General features: G+C 44.1%; 1 protein-coding gene and 1 pseudogene across 1 annotated transcript in view; one reads left to right on the forward strand and one right to left on the reverse strand.

The window, feature by feature from the left end:
* The first annotated feature begins 1,154 nt into the window (after window positions 1–1,154).
* Cfap300 (cilia and flagella associated protein 300) overlaps window positions 1,155–23,701 on the forward strand; it is a 37,070-nt gene continuing 14,523 nt past the window's right edge. Inside the window, exons 1-4 of the mRNA XM_029553843.1 lie at window positions 1,155–1,286; window positions 1,530–1,611; window positions 13,035–13,119; window positions 20,269–20,330. Coding sequence (XP_029409703.1) covers window positions 1,177–1,286; window positions 1,530–1,611; window positions 13,035–13,119; window positions 20,269–20,330 — 339 coding nt within the window. The 5' untranslated portion in view covers window positions 1,155–1,176. The remainder of the gene's footprint in view (window positions 1,287–1,529; window positions 1,612–13,034; window positions 13,120–20,268; window positions 20,331–23,701) is intronic.
* On the reverse strand, window positions 14,584–14,679 carry LOC115066890 (annotated as a pseudogene).

Consider the following 23,701-nt stretch of genomic DNA (forward strand, 5'->3'; position numbering starts at 1 on the left):
TTAAAACAGTACTTAAGAGGGGCTGGAGAGATGGCTCAGCAGGTAAGAGCCCTGACTGCTCCTGCAGAGGACCAGGGTTCGGTTCCCAGCACCCACATGACAGCTAACAATTGTCTGTAACTCCAGTTCTGGGGAATCCAATGCCTTCTTCCGACCTCTGCTGAGTATTGTACGACACGGTTGCACTTATATACATGCTGGCAATACACTCATACACATAAAATAAAAATAATTTTTAAAATTAAAAAAAAACTTATGAATGAGGGAAGGACTGAAACAATAGTTACACAATAAGAATGTTCACAGCTGCATTCAAAATAGATTCAGGGATAAACTATGGCGTATATGCTAAGCAACAAGGAGAAGAATGGGGTCCTCTCTCCTCACCAAAGCATAATTGGGATCAGTTCTTAAGAAGCAGTTGGTTCTTCCTTTTTCTTAAAGGAACTTAGTGGAAAATGGTTACCCCCCTATCTAAAGCCTAACGTAGATATTACACAAAAAACAAAGTGATAGATACTAAAAGCTATTTTCAATAGAAAATATGTCTTTAAATAGCATGTTGTAGTGTAGTGTGTATAGAAACTTTCTTTTTGTCACATACTAAAACAAAATACTTGCTCAAATAACCCTGTACGTTTGTCTTCCAAAACAGATGATCCTAGTTAACTTAGACTAACACCTTCCCAAGGTCTCTGAGACTATAGAGTTGGTACTAGGTCAGTGGCCCATGCAGCGCAACTAGGAGTACATGCCGACACAGAGCTATGAGCAACTTGTCTCCATCTTAGACCTCTTTTTCCCCTAGGTAAGCCTAGCTGCCTTCCTCCTCAACCAAGTATTGCCGGGCTGCGAGGCGGGGCCGGAGAGGCGCCCAGCCCCTAACCACGACCCCGCCCGACCATAACCCCGCCCCCAGTCCCCAGAGCAGCGCCCCGCCCCTGGTCGTAGCCCTGCCCCCCCGTACACGCCCACCTCTGAGCAACGCCCCGCCCCCAGATCGTAGCCCCGCCCCAGAGCTGCGTCCGGCTCCGAGCGGCGCCCCGCCCCCTGAGCGTGGGCCCGCCCTATACACGCCCATTCTCTTGAACAATGCCACGCCTCCTGAGCGTGGCGCGGCTCTAGCGCCCGCGTCTCCAAGGAAACCTCTACGCCTTCCTCAGAGCCGGCAGCACGATGGCGGCCGGGGAACCGGGAGACCTTGGCGGCTACTACTTCAGGTTCCTGCCTCAGAGAACCTTCCCGTCCCTGAGCGCCCGGGAGATCACCAGCCGGCTCCGCCAGTGGTGAGGGTCGAGGGGCGGGAGCGGCGAGCCTGGGGTCTGGCGGCGGCGAGGAACCAACGGCGGAGCGGCGTGCGGGTGGGCGGCCTGGGGTCCGGGGTCTCCGCCTTCGGGCGCCGCCCTCCGGGCTCGCGGCTCCGCTCCCTAGGCTCCGGGCTCCGAGCTCGGCGTTCCACGCTTCGGACTCCCGGCTCCGCGCTCCGGGCTCCGCGCCCCGCCCTCTAACTTGACTCTCCTCTGCCTCAGGTCCATGCTGGGCAGAATCCAGGCTCAAGCGTTCGGCTTCGACCAGACCTTCCTGCCCTACCGGAAAGACGATTTCGTCATGGTTGGTATGGGGGGTCTCTGCTGATACGTGCCCCGGGTGGGCCTCGACTCCCTTCCTGAATGACGTGTTCTTGCAGTTTGGGAGGCCTGAAAAGTGCAGTTTAATTTCAGACTGTCTCACCGGCCTCACGCTCAGGGATCCTCTGGCCTCAGACTCCCAAGTGCTAGGACTACAGGTGCGAGCCACGCCCGTCTTGCGGGGCGAATCTTGTAACATTTCCCACAAACATCAGTTTGTCCCTCATTTAGCTGATTGATTTCCTGCCTGCAGGAGCTTAGGTAGCTTTCCAGTTCTGTAATCAAAAAAAAAAAAAAAAAGTTTTTGAAACAGCCTCTCTTCAATTTATGCTAGCCTTGAACCGTCATCCTGCCTCAGTGCCCAGTGCTGGGATTACAGGCATGTGTCACCACATCTGGCTAAAAATTGTAGGGATTTTGTTTCTGCTTTTTAATGAGCACATCTTGATTTTTAAAATAATGTTGATTCTTTGAGAATTTCATACAGTGCATTTTGATCATATTCATAATCCCCCAATCTCGTCCAGATCTCCCCTACCTTTGTACGCCCCCATGTTCTCTTTCACCTTTTAGGGCCTATCAAGTGTCCCCAAATGCTCTTGGGTCTATGGGTCTAGTCCCTGGAGCCTGGTCAACATTCTGCATCACATCCTTAAAGAAAACTGACTCTCCCTCTCCCTGCAGCTATTAGCTGCTACTAGTTCAGCTAGGGCTGGGCCTTCTCCATGCTGGGTTTTTGTATGACTTGGGCATGGACGGGTCCTTGCATTCTATCACAAACACTGGGTTCAAATGTGCAACTTCCCTGTTGTATCCATAAAACACTGTTTCCTTGTATTCATCCACCTCCTCTGGCTCTTACAGTCTCTCTGCTCCCTCTTCCAGAATGATCCCTGAGTTTTAGGAGAGGGTGTTCCATTTAGAGCCAAGCACTCTGCAGTCTTTATTTTCTGCATGTTGAACACTTGTGTAAATTGCCATCTACAGTAAGAACCTTTTCTGGTGAGAGTCGAGAGATGCACTAATCCTCTGTTGGATGTATCATTGGCTTTATTTATTAGGCTTCACTCCAAATACTTTTGGCTTCAAAATTACATTTTGCTTGAGAACTGGACTTAAAGGTCCAACAGCAATTCCCAAATCATTCCTCCCAAATGTTTCAAACAATAAGCCCTTAGCTAGGGGAGACTACTGTGGAAAGGATAGAGTTCATTCAAAGGTGTACGTTCTGGTGTGCATCTTAAAATTCTGACCCTTTATTTTCAGTCTCTTCCCCCAAGTAAGATGGAGAATATCAAGACGTGTGGAATTATCTTCATTGTCTGCCATTCATGTCCTTTGAGCATTTGACTTTAGTTCATAGTGGACATAATGTATTCAGCTCACACTTTGTGAAGGCCTATCTTGTGCTACGAGTGTCCACAGCTGTTAGAAACAAGGCAAACAAGCAGCTTTCAAGGCTGTTATGGGCCCTTGGCAGTATGGCCAGCAGACAGACAAAAGCACCGGCTTGTCTCACACACTGACAGGAATGAGCAGAAGAATATTCTGTCAGATTGTCTCATAATTCTGGAGCTAGAAGTTGAAGATCACAGGTAGATTCAGCATCGTCCTGAAACCTGTCAAAATGAACCCTTGCCTCCTCCTGAGCTCCTGATACCAGTAGCCCTTGGCACTCTTGGTTTATAGCTGAAGCACTTTACCTTTGTCTAAATTACTTGGCCTTCTCACCTTTCTGTGTCTTCTGAGGACACCAGCCATTCTGAAATAAGGGCTTACCACCCCACCCATAGGTGTACTTAATCAGCATCCACAGTGACCCTCTTTCTAATTAAGGGTACTATCTAAGGTTGAGGGAGCACATAAATTTTGAGTGACTCTGTTCAGTCCATAACAGAGGGTAAATTGGCCTTGACGTCTATTTCCCTGGGGTTGTAATGTTATTATAGCATAGTGACACAATTAATGACATGTCTTAGTTATTCCTGGTTAGATTTTTACAATTTCCACTTATATCAATACTGGCTCTCGCCTTTTTATTTAAACATCAGGATTTCCAAGTGATATAAAATAATTTTTTATTTCTTTTTTTGTTTTTATATACAACTTTTAATGACTTATTTATTCAGAAATGTTTGTTGAGTACTTTCTGTGTGCCCCCCCCATGAGACCTGATCCCAGCTTGTAAGGCATGTACAGTTTCAGCAAGCTAGAAAGAGGAAAAAAATCTTGACAGCACAATGGAATAATGTTATAATAGATGACTTTAAAAATGTGCTAGGGAAACCCAGAGATGCTCAGTGGTTAAGAGCTCACACTGCTGTTGCAGAAGATACAGGTTCAATTCCTAACATCCATATGGTATCTCACAAGTATCCTTAACTCCAACGCCTGAGCCTCTGACACCTGGCTTCTACTGGCACCAGACTTCTAATCTTAAAGCTCTTCTTGAGCTGGGGATGTAGCCCATGTGGTAGAATGATTACCTAGCATTCCTAAAGCGTTGGGTCAGTCCCCAGCACCACATGACACTAGGCATGGTGTCACTTTCCTGTAATCCCAGCACTGGGAGGTGGAGGCAGGAGGATCAGAAGTTCAAGGTAATCCTTGCCTCCCCAGCAAGGCCAGCTTAGGTTCTATGACACCCTGCCTCAAAAAGCAGAACAGGTTCAAATTTAAAATACTGGGGAGCTAGGGATGTGGCTCATTTGTAGAGTGCTTGCCTAGTATACACAAATTCTGTCTCATGCAAAATATTTAAATTATTTTGTTTGTATGAGTGTTATGTATAATATATGTAAGTACACTACATCCTTGCAGTGACCCTGGAGGCCAGAAGAAGGTGTCATATCCCCTGGACCTGGAGTTTTGAATGTTTGTGAGCTACCATGTGGGTACTGGAAACCAAACCCAGGTCTTCTGCAAGAGCAACCAGTGCTCTTAACTGCTGAGCCATCTCTCCAGCACCCCATTTTTTTTTTCTCATTCCTCTTTCAAGTCCTGGGCATAGCCCACCATATTTTTTTGGTCTTTTTTTTAAAAGACCATGTGTATGAGTGTATTGCCTACATGCATGTAAGTGCACCCGTGTTGTGCAGTGCTCCTCGGAGGGTGTCAGAGTCCCTGGAACTGAAGTTATGTTTGGCGGTTAGCCACTATGTGGGTGCTGGGAATCAAACATTTGGAAGAACAGAAAGTCTTCTTAACCACTGAGTCATCTCTCCAGCCTTCTTTTGGTCTTTTTGAGACAGTCTCCTTATAGCCCCAGGTAGCCTGGAACTCAGTATGTAGACCAGGCTGACCTTGAACTCACAGAGATCCTCCTGCCTCTGTCTCCCAAGTGCTAGGACTAAAGGCGTGTGCCACCACGCCCAGCTCAAAAATATTTTTTAATAAAATAATTAAAGTCAGGCATGGTGACACATGCTTAGAATCCCAGCACTCAGAGACTGAGGCAGTAAGATTGTGAGTTCAAGGCTAGCCTGGGCTGCATGGTGAGAACAAATTTCCAAGAAACAGCTAATTAAAATAAAATGTTGATGTCACTTTGACAGATGTGTGGAAGACTGATTCCTCCAAATGGAATCTGGAAATAGTGAAGTGAAATTGGAAAACACCCCCAGACAGTATTTGACATCTGTAGTGAAGGTGTAATGGTGAGTGTAGCTGCCTTCACATAGTTGTCTGGTGATGTCCTCATTTTAGGCTAACCCCAGAATGGCTCAGAGATATATGTGCTTAAGCTTAAAGACTAGTAGGATGCTGAGAGTAGGGAGATAGAAATATGTCAGATGAATCCAAAATTTCTGCTTAGTTGACTGGAGTTAACTGATTACTACTAGGCATTAAATGCAGAGAAAGTGGAGAATAAATGAAGAATACAAGTTTAGTTTTAGGCATGCTCAGCTGCAGGTGTCCAGGTGCTGTGTTCTAGCTAGTTAGAGGCAGTATCTCACTTCAGGGTCTCAAGAGAGCTGGCAGATCAATACATAGTGCTCACATCCTCACCCTGGTGTGCCAGAGATAATGAGGGGGAATTTTCCACATAAACAATAACAAGCCTTTTATTTTTCAGCACTTTCCCAGAAGCCTGCCCAACGTATGTCTCATGAGCAGAACCTGGGCCTGGGGCTGCATCCTGGCACCACTAGGAAATGCAGAGTGGGTTGAGCATGTTGCAGTCTCAAGTAGAATTGAGATTCCTTAATGAAGAAAGATTGGTAGGAACAGATAAGCCAGCACTCAATGAGATAGTGCCACCACATGTCTCCTGCCATTCATTTAGAACTGTGAACTGGGATGGTAGCTCAGTTGGTAGGAGTGTTTTCCTAACGTAGACAGGCCCTGGCTTTGATCCCCAGTATAGTGGGAAAACGATAGGGTTTCTTTTATGTTTTTTTAAATTTTAATTTTTTTTATTTTGTGTGTATGAGTGTATTGCCTGCATGTATGTAACTGCACCTGTGTTGTGTAATGCCTGCAGAGGTCAGGAGAGAGCATCAGGTCCTCTGGAACTTGGATTGCAGGTGGTTGTTAGCCTCCATGTGGGTGCTGGGAATTGAACCAGGTGTTCTGGAAGAACAGCAAGTGTTCTTAACTCCTGAACCATCTCTCCAGCCCCCAGGGTTTCTTTTATGTTACCAAACAAGTTCATCTGCTTCTCACATGAGTTTTAACATCAGTACCATTGTTTGTGCAGACTAGGGATCACCTGAGATTTTCAAAAAGCACCTCAGTATGTTCCTTATAAAGCTGATAAAGAGAAAATCCCTTCTGATGCCTTGATGTAAACTCTGTAACAAACCATAGTGCACATAGACAGTGTTTTTAATGTATTTTTAGGGATATACTTGTAATTTCAATAATAAAACTTGCATTAACTTATTTGAAGTCTTTTACAAACATTTCAGTTGGCTCTAGGTCAGTTTGCTGCAGGCATTTGGTCTACTTCCATTAATAATGGCATCTAAAACAGGATTGTTGCCAGGTGTGGTGGCGCATGCCTTTAATCCCAGCATTTGGGAGGCAGAGGCAGGTGGATCTCTGTGAGTTTGAGGCCAGCCTGGTCTATATAGTGAGTTCCAGGACAGCTGGGGCTACAGGGAGACCCTGCCTCAAAAAGACAAAAAACAAAACAAAAACCAGGATTGTAAATCAGTAATGCCAAGGAATAATTACTAAATCAGAATTTATATTTCTTCCTTTTAAAATAGTTCAGAAAGCCTAAAATTAATCAAAACCAGGGGCTGAAGATGGCTCAGAGGTTAAGGGTACATACAACACGTGCAGAGGACCCAAATTTGGTTCCCAGCACCCACATTGGACAGCTCACAACTACCTGTAACTCCAGGGGATCTGATGCCTTTTTCTGGCCTCTGCAGGCAGCTGCACACAGGATTCGCATACACAGAGACAGATAACACATCATTTAAAATACTTTTTTTTTCAAAAGTAAACTGATAGCCAGGCATGGTGGCACAAGCCTTTAATCCCAGCACTTGGGAAGCAGGAGCAGGCAGATTTCTGTGAGTTCAAGGCCAACCTGGTCTACATAGTGAGTTCCAGATCAGCTGGGGCTATAGGAAGACCCTGTCTCGAAAAAAAAACAACAACAAAAAAAAGTAAACTGGGTGTGGTAGTACATGTCTTTAATCCCTGCACGTGAGAGGTAGAAGCTGGCAGATCTCTGAGTTTGAGGCCAGCCTGGTCTACATAGAGAGTTCTAAGCCAGTCCGGGCTATGAAGACTCAAGCATTGATTGCACTGGCTGCTCGTGCAAGGCCCGGGTTGAGGCCTAGCACAGCCTAGCAGCTCACAGCCATCTGTAACTCCAGTTCCAGGGTATTTGATGCCTTCTGGCCTCTAAGGGCACCCGGCATACATGTGATGCACATACAGAGATGCAGGCAAAACACATACACAGAAAATAAAAATTGGGGCTGGAGGGATGGCTCAGCTAACCACTCTTCCAGAAGACCCAGATTCAGTTCCCAGGACCCACATGGTGGCTAACACCCATCCTTAACACTGTCCTGGCTTTCACTGGCGCCAGGCACATACGTGGTACATTTACATAGAGGCAAAGGAGTCATACATATAAAATCTTTAAAAGTAAATAGTTTTTAGAGAAAGTAATCAAAGCCTGACATGGGTGTTGGGAATCGAGCTCACGTCCTCTGAAGAACAGCAAGCATTCTTAACTGCGGAGCCATCTCTCCAGCCTCACCGGGAGTCATCTTTGGTTCCTCTTCCCTTCTTCCCTCTATCATTCAATCCACTCACGTCCCACTTGCTACGGCCTAGATTTCCTGAGAGCATAAACTTCCCAGATTTATGCTTCTGCCAACAGCAACCTCCTTCCTCACCTCCCTTCAGTTCACCCTCCAACCAGAATAAAGGTTTGGTTTGGTTTGAAGTAGTGTCACTTGTAACCTAGGCTGGCTTCAAATTCCTTACATTGATGAGGCCTTCACCTCAAGTGGTGGGATTATAGGAGTGTGCCATCATATCCAGAATGAATTTAGGGTTCTGAAACCAGCAAGGTGGTTCAGAGGGTAAAGGTATTGCCTGGTGACCTGAGTTCCATCCCTGGAACCCACATGAAGTTGCAAGGAGAGTCAGCTCTGCAAAGTTGTCCTCTGCACATAGCACATGCACACCATACACTCAATAGCAATGCACTTTCAATAGAATGAAAAATCAGATTTTTGGGGTCTGGGGATGTATTCACTGGTAGAACCCTTGCCTAGCATGCAAGAAGCCCCTGTGTTCCATCCCTAGTACCATATAGAACTCAGCACAATGGCAAACTCCTGCAATCTCAGCCCTTGGGCAGTAGATAAGAAGTTTATCATGCAAGAAGCCCCTGTGTTCCATCCCTAGTACCATATAGAACTCAGCACAATGGCAAACTCCTGCAATCTCAGCCCTTGGGCAGTAGATAAGAAGTTTAAGGTCATTCTTAGCTAGTAGAGTTTGAGGCCAGCCTGGACTACATTAGTTCCAGTGTCAACAAAAGGATTCTGATCACACCTTCCTGGGCTGACAGTTCAGCAGTGTGCTCCTTGCTGCCCTTGAATCAAAAGCCAGGTTAAGACACAGCTAATTTTAGACTGAGATTAAGATTGTTTTCTGCAAGGTCCAATTCAGCTCACCACTTCATCTGACTCTGGCTCCTTCTGTGGTCACACTAACCCTCTACTCCTGAAGAGGCAGCCGTCCTTTCTTACCATTTTCTCTTCCTTCATAGGGGCTTTCCAAGGCCAGCCGTGGTGCATATCATGAATCCCATCACTCTGGAGTCAGAGGCAGGCAGAGCTCTTGAGTTCAAGGCCAACCTGGTCTGTTGACATAACTTGAGTTGCAGGCCAGCCAGGCCTACATAGTGATGTCCTGTCTTGGAAAATCAAAAGGGGCGGGGAGACCCCAGTGGCATGATGGAAGCAGCTCATCACAGCTGAGATTGCTCACTAAATTTTTAGTAATCTTTGTTCATACTAAACTTCTGGAAGATGGAAATCAGGGTTTTTGTTAGAGTAAGAGGAGGCATAGTTCAGCATTTACCAATATTTGGTACCTCTTTGCCCAGCAAAATCCACTCACCTTTTATTCTATAAAGTCCTCATGGACAATCAACATGTCCACTGGATTTTGGAATTAGGAAGGCATGGGTCCGTCTAGTTAAATAAAGGGAACAAGAGCCAGATATAAAGGAATGAGTGGTAGAAAAAAAGACCCATAGCTTACATTCTTCCTTTAAATTATTTAGGGGCTAGCAAGATTTCTTAGTGGGTCAAGGTGTTTGCTGTTAGTTTTGATGACCTATCTTCAGACCCACACAGTGGAAGGAGAGAACCAACTCCAGAAAGTTGCTTTTGACTTCCACGTGTTTAGTGCGGTATGGGTACACACATATGAACAAAACAAATGCATATAATTTAAATTTATTCTAATTTTATGTATATGAGTGTTTTGCCTGCTTGTATGTAAGTACACCCATGCCATGCAGGGCTCATGGAGGCCAGAAGAAGGCATCAGATGCCCTATGCAGGAGTTACGGACAATTATTAGTTACCATGTAGGTGCTGGGAACCAAACCCATGTCCTCTGCAAGATCAGCCAGGATCTTTACTGCTTAGCCATCTTTCCAATGCATATGTATGTTTTTTAAAGAAGTGATTTATTAGCTAGGCCTAGTGGCACACATCTGTAATCCTAGGACTCAGGAGCCAGAGGCTGGAGGATCTTCCCATGTTTGAAGCCAGCCTGGGCTACATGAATCTCAAAGTTTCCACTCTGTCCATTCAACGAATGTTTGAGTAAATGCACACAGGCCCTGTTACTCACCCTGGGACTATACCAATGCAAAAGAAGAACAGGGCCCTCTTTAGGAAGGTAGCATTCTAGTACTTTTTAAGTCGAGGTCTCCCTATAGCCCAGCTGGCCTGGAACTATCTATGTAGACCAGGCTGGCCTTCAGCCTGCTTCTTCCTCCAGGGTGCTGGGACCAAAGGTGTGCACCACCATGCCTGGCTCTAACACTTTTTTAAAAAACTTCTATTTATTTATTTGGGTAAGAGGGACAGGCATACCATAGTGAATGTGGGGAGGTAGAGGATAACTTGCAGGGATTGACTTTCTCCATCATGTGGGCCCAAGGGATGGAACTGAAGTTATTGGGCCTGGCAGCAAGTACCTTTCCTTGCTGAACCATCTCACTGGCCCTTTAATACTTCATAGTGGCTCAGTCCTGTGATAAAAATGTGCTCTATTTTGTTCAGCTGTTCTTCAGCTGATAGATACTGAAGTTCTTTCCAGGTTTTGACACACAAAATTTTAAATATACACATAAAGATTACCTACTGGTTTTCAGAACTCCAAAATATAGTCTGCTGGACTATATTTTTCCCAATCTGTTGATCATCATGGACACTGCTTTCTAGCTGCCTACCATGTTTTGAACTCCCATGTGAACTGGGAATAATTTCTAGCCTTTGTTTTTAGACAGTCCCAAGTTGAACACCCCCACATGCCCACCATCCCCCATACATACCCACTTCTACAAAATGCCAGGAACCCCCTTCCATCTAGTGCTGGGTGACAAAGCAAGTGTTTAAGATACCTGAGGCCCTAGGTTCAGTCCCCAACAACGAAACAATAAGCTTGGGACTTAAGTTTTCCAACCAAACTGGCGAAGACTTGGATTTCGTGTGCATTGTTGTTTTGCTTTAGAGACAGAGCTAGCCTTAAATTAGCTATGTAGCAGAGGCTAACCTTGAACTTTTTTTTTTTTTTTTTTTTTTGAGACAAGGTCTCACTATATAGCCCAGCTGGCCTAGAACTGCCTATGTAAACCAGGCTGGCCTCAAATTCAAAGAGATCCACCAGCCTCTACCCCTACCCAGCTTCAAGTGCTAGGATTAAAGTCCTGAGTCATCTCTCCCAGACTGGACTTGAACTCTTTTTTGGGGGGCAGGGAGGGGTTGAGACAGTATTTTCCTATAGCCCCAGCTAACCTGGAATTCACTATATAGACCAGACTGACCTCGAACTCACAGAAATGAACCTGCTTCTGCCTCCCAAGTGCTGAGATAGAAAGTGTGCGCCACTGTGCCTGCCTGGCCTGGCCTTCATTTTCCAACCCTCCTAAGTATAGTGGTTGCAGGTGGGTGCCCACACCTGGCTTGACTGCATAATTTTTATTCATTTATTTGGGGTTTTTTGTTTTGTGTTTTTGAGACAGAGTCTCACTGTGCAGCAGTGGCTAGAATTCACTGTGTAGACCAGACTGGCCTCAAACTCACAGAGATCTGCCTGCCTCTGCCTCCTGAGAACTGGGACTAAAGGCATATACTACTATACTCAGCTTTTTTTTTTAAGTTTTAAAAATATGATTATTTGCCAGGCGTGATGGCACACATCTTTAATCCCAGCACTTGGGAGGCAGAGTTAGGCAGGTCTTTGTGAGTTCAAGGCCAGCCTGGTCTCCATAGCAAGTTTCAGGCCAGCTGGGGCTACAGGAAGACCCTGTTGAAATCAAGCAAACAAAAAATTGACTCTGTGTAAGAGAGAGAGCAAATGTGCCATAGTGCACATGTGGGTATCAATGAACAACTTTCAGGAGTCAGTTCTGCCATGTGGGACCCGGGGATTGGATTTAAGACACCAGGCTTGTGTAGTTTTATCCTCTTAACCATCTTGCCATCCCTTGATTTCATTTCTTTATAAAACATTTGTTACTTGACCTTTTGCCAATTTAAAGTTCTTCCAACTGGTATGATGGTAGATACCTGTAAGCTCAACACTTGAGAGAGATGCAGTGTTAGAAATAAAACCTGAGGTCCAACACAGAGCATGTGGACAAAGGGAAAGTAACTGGGCAAGGCAGCTTTTTTGCAAAAGGGTGAGCTGCGTGGTCATTCAGATCCAGCAAGCATACCTGATCCCTAATGCAAGAGTGCTGTTCTCCATTGGCTGGGGTCCAACCTCAGTCTTCCTGGTTGGCTAGTTTAAAGAAGTAGTGTAAAGGAAGGGGAAAAAAGGTTTGCTAAAGAGCAGAGCTCTGCTGCCCCAGGCCGTCAGGTTGGGAATGCATCAGGGCTTTTTCATCAACAAATCTTAAAGGATGTGTGGGGGAAAATTAAAGATTAGAATTCCTTCTCATGAACAAAAAGTTTCAAAGAATTTGGAAGAAAAGGCTTTCTTAGAGCAGGAGGATCAGGAGTTCAGGGTTATCCTTGGGTACATAGAGAGTTACAAGTGTGTTCAAGGCTAGCCTGGCTACAGGAGACCTGTCTCCAAAAAGCAAAAATAAAGTTGTCCTTCAGGCTACACTAAGTAGTTCAGACCTGTAATCCTAGCACATAGTTGAAGCCAGAGAATTGAGATTTCAAGGCCAACTTGGGCTACATAGCAAATTCAAGGCCAACCTGAGCTACTTAATGAGACCCCCCCCTCATAAAAACAAAGGGGACTGGAGAGATGGCTCAGCACTTACGAGCACTGTCTCTTCTTGCAGAAGATCTGTGTTTGAATCCCAGCACCCACATGGCAGCTAACAACTGTCTATAACACCAGTCCCAGGTGATCCGACAGCCTCTTCTGACCTCCGTGGGAATTGCACGACATGGATGCACTTACCTACATGCAGGCAATACACCCATACAAGTAAAAATTTTTTTAAAAGTTAAAAAAAAAGAATGGGATGTAGCTCAGTGGTAGAATATTGCTTAGGTAATGCACGAGGCCCTGAGTTCCATACCCAGTACCACAAATAAACCATTTTTTTAAAGAGGTAAATAATGTTCATCCTACTTTGAATTAAATGATGTTTTACTTTTGTTTCAGAAGTTAATTTGTTATTTATAATAAAGTTTCTAACATGTTCCCCCACAATTTACATTTTAGGCTTTTTTCAAAGACCCAAATGTTATTCCAAATTTGCAGTTACTTTCAAATTCTTCTGGACAGTGGACTACATTAGGTAATGAAAGCTAATTTTCGTATTTATAAATTACTGTTTTACTATTTTAATAAAATTTTGCCTCAACAGTTATCAGATAGATTGATTGCTGCCCTTCCATAGGACCCAAGTTTGATTCCTAGCTCCCACATCAGGCTACCCACAATGGCCTTTAACTCCCAACTCTAGGGGATCTGATGCCTCTAACCTTGATGGATACCTGCATTCACTTGTTCACTTGCACATACACACAATTAAAACTGGGGGACAGAGAAGTGGGAACAGGAGAGGGGGAGAGAGAATGAACCATAGCCAGAGCACCAGGAGGGAAATGGTTGTACCCTGAGGAAAGAATCAAGAAAGATCTGATAAGGCAATGTTGACAGAGACTCTGCTGGCCTGGGAGATTTTTTTTTTTTTTAGAATAATAACAAATCATAGAGGAATAACTTAAATTCTTAAAAGGAGTATTTTGTGTAGTTAACACATTAACAACACATTGAAAAACGTAGCTGGAACTATGTAATTTAAGGTTTATTTTGTGTGTGTGTGTGTGTGTGTGTGTGCGCTGGCTCCTGAAAACTGGAACTACAGGCCACTGTGAGGCACTGATATAGGCACTGGGAGCTGCAGTCAGACCCAGCAGGTGCTCTCAACCTCTGAGCCATCTCTCCAGCCTCTAACTGGGAATTTTTTAGTAAAATTACCCAAATACTGAACGTTCATTTAAATGTCTTCAATAACTACCAAGTCAAGAAGGAAATCAGAGAATTAATGACTTTTGTTCTTAAATTTTTAGGTTAGTATACAAAGTAAGGTTTCTTCATATAGAAATATCATTGTAGGCTGGGTGTGATGACGCAGGCCTTTAATCCCAGCACTTAGGGGTCAGAGGTAGGCAGATCTTTGTGCATTTGAGACTAACCTGGTCTACATAGTGAGTTCCAGGCCAGCCAGGGCTACATAGTGAGACACTATCTCAACGCCCCCACCAAACAAAAACAAAAAAAGAAGTGCTATTGTACTTTGTTGTCCTTCCCTCTCCCCACTCCACCCCACCCCCATTATCCATGCATGAAACAGTTACTGTTTTTTTAATTATTGTTTGTGTAGATATGTATGTGTGAGTACAGGCATACCATGTAGAGGTCAGAGGACAAATTTCTGGAGTCCTTCCACAAAGGGATCTGGAATCAAACTCAGGCCATCAGGCTTATATGGCAAACACTTTTACCAGTGAGTCATCTTGTCCTAATACAATGTTTTGAAAACAAACTTGAATAGTATATTTTAAATTTAAGGTCGAGGGCTCAACAATGGAACAGGTAACACCATTCTGTGTTAGGAGACTCTGTAATACAGCTTTGTGCACAAGAAAATAACAATTGTTTTGAAAGTAGGTGTTTTCTTTAGAAAGGAGTCTTACTAAATTCTCAAATTCTATTTTCAGGCAGTTCTAAGTAGCCTTAACACAAAGTAACTTTTTTTTTTTTTTTTAATATGGAAGGCTTCATGTCACCCTTATGCAGAGGCCATGCTGATCTTCTCTGTATAGTTCCAATTTTAGTATATGTGCTGCTGGACAAGTACACGAAGTAGCTTTTTTAAGAGTATTAAGAACAAAATGACAAGGTTGGTGATGTTAGACAGAGCAGGTCAAATTTTATTGCTTTTCACTAAGGACTGCTGCCAAATTCACAGAGCAGAAAGCTGGTAGAGCTTGACCTGCCTAATCAGAGCCACATATCACAGTGTTTTTTAAATATTTATAGGAAATTCAGTCATTCCATTTGAAAAAAATGAGGTTCATTGAAATGTGTTGAATCTCCCCCATATTGATGCATTCTTCACAAAGTTGCACCAACTTATTCCTAACTTTTGGGTTTTTAATTTTGTTTTCATGATTTAATTTTTTAATATTTTATTTATTTTTATTTTATAAATATGAGTGTCTTGCCTGTATTTGTGTAAGTGTACCACATGCATGGAATGCCCTGCAGAGGCCAGAAGAGGGTATAAAATCCCTTGGAACTGGAGTTATGGGTGGTTGTTAGCTGCCATGTGGGTGTTGGGACTTCACCCCAGTCCTCTGGAAGAACAGCAAGTGTTAACTGCTGAGCCATCTCTCCAACCCCTGGGTTTTTTTTTTCCTATTAAAAAAAGCATATTCTTTGAGAATTTCATACATTTATACAATGAAATATCATATCCACCTGCCATTTCCCCCTTCATCACCCCCAGACCCCTCCAACATATCCTGTGCCTTTTGTTTTTTGTTTTGTTTTGGGGGGTTTGTTTGTTTTGTTTTCCAATTCCCATTTAGTTTTGGCTCTTGGGGCAATGTTCAGTCTTTTTTTGTTTTTAAATAACCCACCAAGTCCTGTATTGCAGGCTGTATGTGCATGGGTGTGGGGCCATCCACTGGAGCATGGGCAACCTACCACAGCCCACCCCCTCCCAAAGGAGAGTGATTCTCCCTCCCCTAGTAGCTGTTGGCTGCCAATAGCTCTTCAGTTGGGGATGGGGTGTGTGAACTCCTCCATCTGTGCTGGAATTTGGGCCGGCTGGATGGTGTGCAGGTTAGCACAGCTGCTATGAGTTCATGAGTACAGTGACCATGTCAGTCCAGAAGACAGCACTTCTTAGCCTCCAGCTCTGCGTTCTTTCCACTCTTCCATAATGTTCCCTGGGCCTTTGTTCCTGGGGTTTTTTAAATCATATTTATTTATTTATTATGTTTATGTGTATGCATGTGCCACACTATGTGTTTGAAGGTCAGAGGACAGCTTGCAGGAGTTGGTTCTCTCCTTCTACCACGAGTCCTGGGAAATCAAACTCAGGAGTTCTGGCTTGGCAGCAAGTGCTTTTCCCCACCAAGCCATCTTGCCAGACTGTATTCCTAAATTCTGAATAAGGCATTGTGCAAAGGAGAATTGCCAAAATTCTACATGTGCCTGACGGGCAATATTAGAAGCATTCTACAAATAGAGCCAGAGAGAAGCACTCTGTTTCTGAAGAGGAGTTCCTGATACATTACCAACACTTTCGTTAGCTTGATTTTCATCTCCTCACTTCCTTCCTTTTCTCTCAGTTTCTGTCTAGGGTCTTTATAAGCCAGAGAATCAGCCTTTGCTTCTTTTGTTTGTTTTTTGAGACAGTCTCATTTAGTAGCCCAGGCTGGCCTGGTATTCCTGGAGATCTTCCTGCCTCAGCCCCCTATGTGCTAGAATTCCAGACATGAGCCACCACACGGGACTTTTTTTCCTTCCAAGTGCTAACCAAGCCCACCCGGCTTAGGTGAGAGCAGAGGGACTGGTTGTGTTCAGGGTGATGTGGCGGTGCATAGTCATGGTTCTTCTTTTGGTTTTGTTGTGGTCATTTGTTTTGGGGAACAAAATCTTGTATACTCCAGGCTGGCTTCAAACTCTATGTAGCCAAGGCTGGCTTTGAACTTCTGATCTTCCTGCTTCTCCCTCATAAGGCCTGGGACTATAGGTATACATTACCATGCCCAGCTAAGAATCAGCCTTTTTTTTTTTTTTTAAGAAAACTTTGTGAGTGTGTTGACTGTAGGTGTACCCCTGGTATATGTCCATGCAGAGACCAGAGGAAGATACTAGGTCGATCACTTTGTGCTTGTTCCCTGAGACAAAGTCTCTCAGATCTGAAGTTTACTGTTTTAGGTAGAACAGTAAACTGAAGAGCCACCTCTATCTACCCCCCAGCACAGGGATTACAGATATGCTCAGTCATGCCCCACTTCTTAGGTAGGTGCAGGAGATTTGAACTCAGGTCCTCAGCACTTGCAAAGCAAGTGTCCTTCCTCACTGAGCCATTTCTCCAGCCCAGGGATCAGCTTTTTAAAATAAGAGATGCTATAGTCTTCTTGAAGGTGAGCTGATTCTAAAGAAACTAATGCTGGAGGACTGGAGAGATGACTCTTGCAGAGGACTCAGTTTCGATTCCCAGCACTTACATGGCAGCTAAAAGCCATCAGTAATTCCAGTTCCAGGTTATCTGATGCCCTCTTCTGACCTCCTAGGGAATTGCACAACACAGGTGCACTTACATACATGCAGGCAATACACTCATACACATAAAATAAAAAATAATAAACTTTTTTTTAAAAAAGAAACTAATGCTGGACCTTCCCTCGCTGCCAGCTATGCTGCCCATGTCACCACTTGTTAATGCTGCTTTGTCTGCTTCACCCGGTACCAGAGCCCTTCATGTAGATTCCCTTATTTATTATTACTATTGTGTGTGTTGGTTTATGTGAACATGCCATGGAATGCATGTGAAAGTCAGGACAAGTTTCAGGAGAAGGTTCTCTTCCATTGTGAGTTCCAGGGATTAAACTCATGAGACTTGTACAGCAAGTGCTTTTACCTAGTGAGCCATCTCACCAACCTAACCTACTTTAGATAACACATAGTTGAGGCTTCCTGTATACTCAGTTACAGGACTCACACACTACCTTCTTAAATCCTGAAAGGAATCGTGGATCCCTATGCAAATGAGGAGGGCTCAGTCAGTAAAGTATTTGTGTAAGCATGAGCTCCTGAGTGCAGATCCCCTGTACCCAGTTTAAAAAAAAAAAAAGCTGGGACTGCAGTGTGTGTCTGTAATCCCAGTACTAGGGAGTTGGGAACAGATCCCTGGGGCTCAGTGGTCAGTTTATTCTGAGAGAGAGCCCAGACTAATGTGAGGCCTTGTCTCAAAAAACAAGGTGAAGGACTTGAAATATGGCTTAGATGGCACTTAAGAACACATACTGCTCTTTCAGAGGACCCAGGTTCAGTCCCAGCACCCACGTGATAGCTCACAACCACCTGTAACTCTAGCTCCAGGGGTTCTGATGACTTCTCTAGGCTCTTGCATGAACGTGGTACACAGATGCACAGACATAAACATAAATAAAATAACTTGGATGGCTCAAGAAACTATGCCTGCAGTTGACTTCAGGTTTCCACACACAAATGTGCACATATACAATGTACACCCATACAAACACACTCTACACTCACGTAGCCCGAGGTTAGGTAATTTGTAGAATTTTCTACAGCTGACTGGGTAGAGTTAAAATTCAAATCCAGCTACAGAATTTGACCACGGTATCTCTTGATTCTGTCACATCTTTATTATTAAATTGCCAGAAAAGCACTGTTTTTTTAAAAAGTATTTATGATTGTGTGCACAATGTGTTGGGGAGGCATAATACAGCCCATGTGTGCTGGTCAGAGGACATTCGTATGGAGTTGCTAGGTTCTTTCATCTTTACCTGTTTTCAGGGCATCAAGCTCAGTCAGACTTGGACGGCAGGCACTTTTACCTGCCAGGCTGCCTCACTGGTCCAAAAGCACAAATTTGAGGCATTAAACACTTTTATTTTGTGTTTTTCTAAGGCAGGTCTTACTCTGTAGTCCAGGCTGTTTGAAACTGTGTAACCCAAGCTGACTTTGAACTCAAAGCAGTTTTCCTATCTCACGCTCAAGTGGCTGAAAGTATAAGCCCACACCACACTTTGTGTCCCTTGTCTGCAGTGTTGAGGGCCGAGCCTAGAGCTCAAACATGCTAGGAAGTACTCTACCAACTGAGCTGTTCCCATCTCCAGAGGAAGGCATTGCTAGCAAAAAGGAACTGGAACACTCAGGGATTGTGAAGGGTTCCAGCCTTGTCAGAGTGTGGAAACAAGGAATCTTGTTCTGAAGAGAACACTAAGGATACAGTAGAAAAACCATGTGATAACGAGATCAAGGGTATGACTCATGGATTTAATCAGTCACTTCAGCAGAGACCAAAAATAGAAATGGGATTGTATCAGCAGAGATACTGCTGGCCGGAAGGAAGGGGCCAGAAGGCACAGAGGTGAAAGAAAGGCTGCTTGACTTCTTAGATCCTTTAGAACTGGACCATAGAGCCACTCTACTGCAAACATGAGCTATTTTGTGAGAATAGGAAAGAGCTAGAAGGTATATCAGAGGTCATCAGGACCAGAGCTCCATTTCACCAGGCCACACAGTCTCCAACCATAGCCTTAGAGACAGGGCCAAGGACAGAGACTGAGGGCCAAGTTAGCCCTTAGAAACCATAGAAATAGTTCACCTGGTACCTGGAAGTGTCTCCCAGAACTGAGACATATGGAGCCCCCAGCTCAAGTGGGTCCAGTAGGCAGAGTATAGAACTAAGTGCATTATCCTGGAGTCCGAGAAGTGAGGAATCACCTCCCTAAGTTATTCTTGGCAGCCATGGCCATTCCTTAATTTCTGTTTCTCCTTTCAGAGGTGGAAAGACTGTCCTGTGTCTAACCCACCAGTTTGGAAGCACATACTTGATTTCATGGGCTTATAGGTGGGGAGGCCTCAGAATGAACTGTACCTCTTTATCTTGTCATATCCTTTTTAGGTGACATTTAGATGAGACTTTGACCTTTAGACTTTAGAGTTTGGGTCTTCTGAAGTGGAATGAATAGTATTTTGCAATGCCAGAAAAATAAGAATTTGGGGTCTGGGGCAAAATGCCATTGACTGAACTGTGTTGTCCAAAGTTCACATTTGGAAGTCCTCTGGCTCAGTAGCTTCCTCTGTCCTTAATTACTTTCTAGAGGCCCCATCTCTAAATGCTGTCATGCTATCAGGCCTTCAACACGTGAATTTTGAGATAATGTAAGTCTATCCATAGGAGTGTGATTTTCATGCTTCCAATTAAGGGATTTGAATTTAATTACCATCTCTCGCTATCAAACCCTCTTGCTCTTCCCCAAGTCAGACATACTAAAATGGCATGCCAGTATCCCAGCAAGGGCAAGGCGTTTAGGAGAATGTCCAGTTCAAGGCCAACCCCATTTACGTGGACTTGTCTCAACATGCACACACACCATGGCATCTTACCTCCTATGCTATGGCTACCAGCCAATTTTCAGACACTGTCAGGCTCTACACTGTCCTTTGGTCTTTTAGCAGTGCTCAGAGCTACTGTGTCATAGTCTGTGGTCGTCTTTAGTCCCCAAGAGGATGCTATCTCTGAAACAAGAGCGCTCCTCTCAGCAGTACAACTTTTGAAATCATTGAAGCGCACAGTTTCTGGCTTCAGGTGTCCTTCTCACCCCACACTAGCCTTGCTCAGGATCATAACCTGCAGTGACAGGTTCTACCGTGACCTGATGGACACTCAAAATAGGAAGTGCAAACAGCTGCCAGGAATGCTTCCAAACACAAGCTGTTTCTCAGGTTGGGGATGCAGTAAGTGGGGAATGGCAGTGGAGCTCAGTAGTAGAGGGTGCAAGGCCCTGGGTTCAGGCCCCAGCACCTTTACCCCCAAGTCCAGCAAATATATCCAGGGAACAAAAGAACACTATCTTCCTTATACCCAGCTGAGTGTCAAAGGAAAAAGAGAAAGCCTGGTGTGGTGGCACACACCTTTAATCCCAGAATTTGGGAGACAGAGGTAAGCAGACCTCTGATACTGAAGACACTGGTCTACATAGCAAGTTCCAGGCCTGCTGGGGCTTTAGGAAGAGCCTGTCTTCCTTTAAAAAAAAGAGGGGGGGGAGGGGGGGATTGAGGTAATAATAAAAACATTTGCCTTAATCTTTATGACTTTGTATAGTTTAATAGAATCTCTAGTAATCAAGAAAATCTATTCCTAAAAAGTTGCCCGGGAATGATGACACACTCCTGTAATCTTAGCGCTCAGGAGGCCGAGATAAGCAGGTCTCTTTGAGTTTCAGGCCAGTCTGGTCTACATAGGGGAATTGTAGAACAGTCAGAGCTATTTGGTGAGACCCTGTCACAAACAAACACAAAATTGTTTTCAGGAAATGAGTATGAGATAGGGAGAGGGAAGAGAGAGGTGAACTAAAGCTATAAAAGATGCATGCTTAAATGTAGTCATACTCAGATTTCTAATTAGATCCTGTGGTAACCCGACTATAGCCTGGGTTAAGATTTCCCTTGACTTGGAAAACTTTTTTGTGTCATAAACACTGTGAATGAAATCACAAAGGAGACTTTGTAATGAAGAGAAAATATTTTTAAGATACCTTCAAGGACTCATTAATTATTTTGGTTTTGACATTTGTGAGACAAGATCTCGCTATATAGTTCTGATTGGAACTTACCTTGTAGACCAGGCTAGCCTTAAACTTATGTTGATCCCTCTGCTTCTATCTCCTAAGTGCTGGGATTATAGGTATAAGCCACCACCATACCCAGATTCTTCACTTTTTAAACATTTCCTTATTTAGTGTGCATGTGTGTTTATGTGTACATATGTGTGGAAGAGAACAGCTTGCAAGAGTCATGCCTGCCTTCCACCTGTGGGTACCAGGGATTGAATTTAGGTCATCAGGCTTGGCAAAATGTACCTTTACCCAGTGAGCCATTTTGCCAGCCCTTGGTAGGTGGTGGTTGTGGTGGTGGTGGTTTTGAGACAGGGTCTTACTTTGAAGCCCAGGCTACCCTGGACCACACCCTGCAATCCAACTGGCCACAAATTCACCAGTCTGCCTCTGCCTGTCAAGTGTGAGAGTATAGATGTGAGCCACCAAACCTAGTTTTACATTTTTTTGTAATACGAATTGCAAAGTGGCTAAGCACTATGGAAATCAAAAAGCATGCAAATGAATCGTATGCTTTTATAGGCCGTTCTACACTTGATGCTTTGGCAAAAGACAAGAAATTTTTTGTAGGTAATTCTGATATATGTATCTTTGAAATTGTCTGAGGGTGACTGGAGAGATGGCTCAGTAGTTAAGAGCACCAACTGCTCTTGTGGAGGACCCGGGTTCGATTCCCAGCACCCACATGGTGGCTAGCAACTGTCTATAACTCCAGTTCCAGGGGAATTCGAAACCCTTTTCTGACCTCCACAAGCATTGCCAACACTGGTGCACTTACACACATGCAATACATTCATACACATTTAAATATAATAATAAATAAATGAGGGACTGAGGGCATAGTTCAGTTGGTAGAGTGCGTGCAGAAAGCTCTGCATTCAGTCCCCAGCACCAAATAAAGCCAAACATGGCAGCACAAACCTAACATCCCTGCATTGTGGAGGGGAAGTTCAAGGTCATCATCTGCTGCATGGCAAATTTTAGGCCAGCATAGGCTGCATGAGACAATAACAGACACAACATACGTGCACATGGCAAGCACACATGCACAGACACACACAAAGTGATCAAGAACTACTACACACACAAGTATTTTATTTTGAAATATTCTCTAGTTTATATTCATCTAGTTCTGAAATCCTGATTTTTTCTTATTATTTTTATTTTATGTGTATTGAGTGTATTGCCTGCATGTATATAAGTGCACCCATGTCATGCAATGCCAGCGGAGGACAAAAGAGGATGTAGGATCCCCTGCAGCTGGAGTTACAGACAGTCGTTAGCTGCCATGTGGGTGCTGGGATTCAAACCTGTGTCTTCTTCAAGAACAGCCAGTGTTGTTAACTGCTGAGCCATCTCTCCAGCTCCCTGATTTTTTTTCTAAGATTTATCTTAAACTATATTTTTGGGGTTTTTTGCAACTGAGCCTCACCCTGTAGCCCAGACTGGCTTGGACCTCAGTAGTAACCCAGCCACCTTCAAACTTGCAGTCCTTCTGTCTTCACCCCCTGAAAGCTGGGATTGCAGCATGAGCCAGCCTAGCTCAAGACTTTGTCTTTATTGTCATTAAAGTGTTTGTGTGTGTGTGTGTGTGTGTGTGTGTGTGTGTGTGTGTGTAGACAAGACAACTTTGGGGATTTGGCTGTCCTTCCGCCATGTTTCCAGAACTCTGACTCAGCTTCCCTGCAGCAAGCACTTTGCCTGCTAAGCCATGACTCTGAACTTTTAACTGTTAATAAAAAAAAAAAAAATAAGCCTCATAATAGGAATTTAATAAAATCCCTAAACAAATATGTCTTTTAGGTAGTTATGTGCTTCCTAACAATAGAATACATTCTAAAAACTGCATCATTAGATGATTTTACCACTGTGTAAACTCAGTGTACATATCTAGATGGTATGGGTCAGTTACATGGTTGCTTGTCATTATCAGCATTATGTCCTGTACCCAGTTGTGCAGGTCATACTTTAGATAGCTGGCAGTGCAATAAGTTCATTTATTCCACAGAGGTGAGAAATGATTGTACTATGTTCTGACAGCTGGGACATCATTTAGGTGATTGGAATGTTTTACCTCCATCATAGTCTTTTAAAATATTTTATGTGTCTGAGTGTATTGCCTGCATGTGCATAAGTGCACCTGTGTTGTGCAATGCCTGCAGAGGTCAGAAGGGGGGGTCAGATTCCCCTGGAACTGGAGTTACAGACAGTTGTTAGCCACCATGTAGGTGCTGGGAACCAAACCCGGGTCCCCTGCAAGAGCAGCCAGTCTCTTAACCATTGAGCCATCTCTCCAGCCCTTCTGTCATAGTCTTATGTGACCACCTCAGTTTTTGTGACCATCAATGACCAAAACATGACCATATATCAAGATACATGTTACATTTGATTACTTATTAGAATTTAGAAATAACTAAAAAAAAAGTGTGTGTGTGTGTGTGTGTGTGTGTGTGTGTGTGTGTGTGTGTGTGGGTGTGTGTAGGCTGGAGAGAT

Source organism: Nannospalax galili, unplaced genomic scaffold, assembly GCF_000622305.1.
Source record: "Nannospalax galili isolate Female #2095 unplaced genomic scaffold, S.galili_v1.0 scaffold824, whole genome shotgun sequence".
Classification (NCBI taxonomy): Eukaryota; Metazoa; Chordata; class Mammalia; order Rodentia; family Spalacidae; genus Nannospalax; species Nannospalax galili.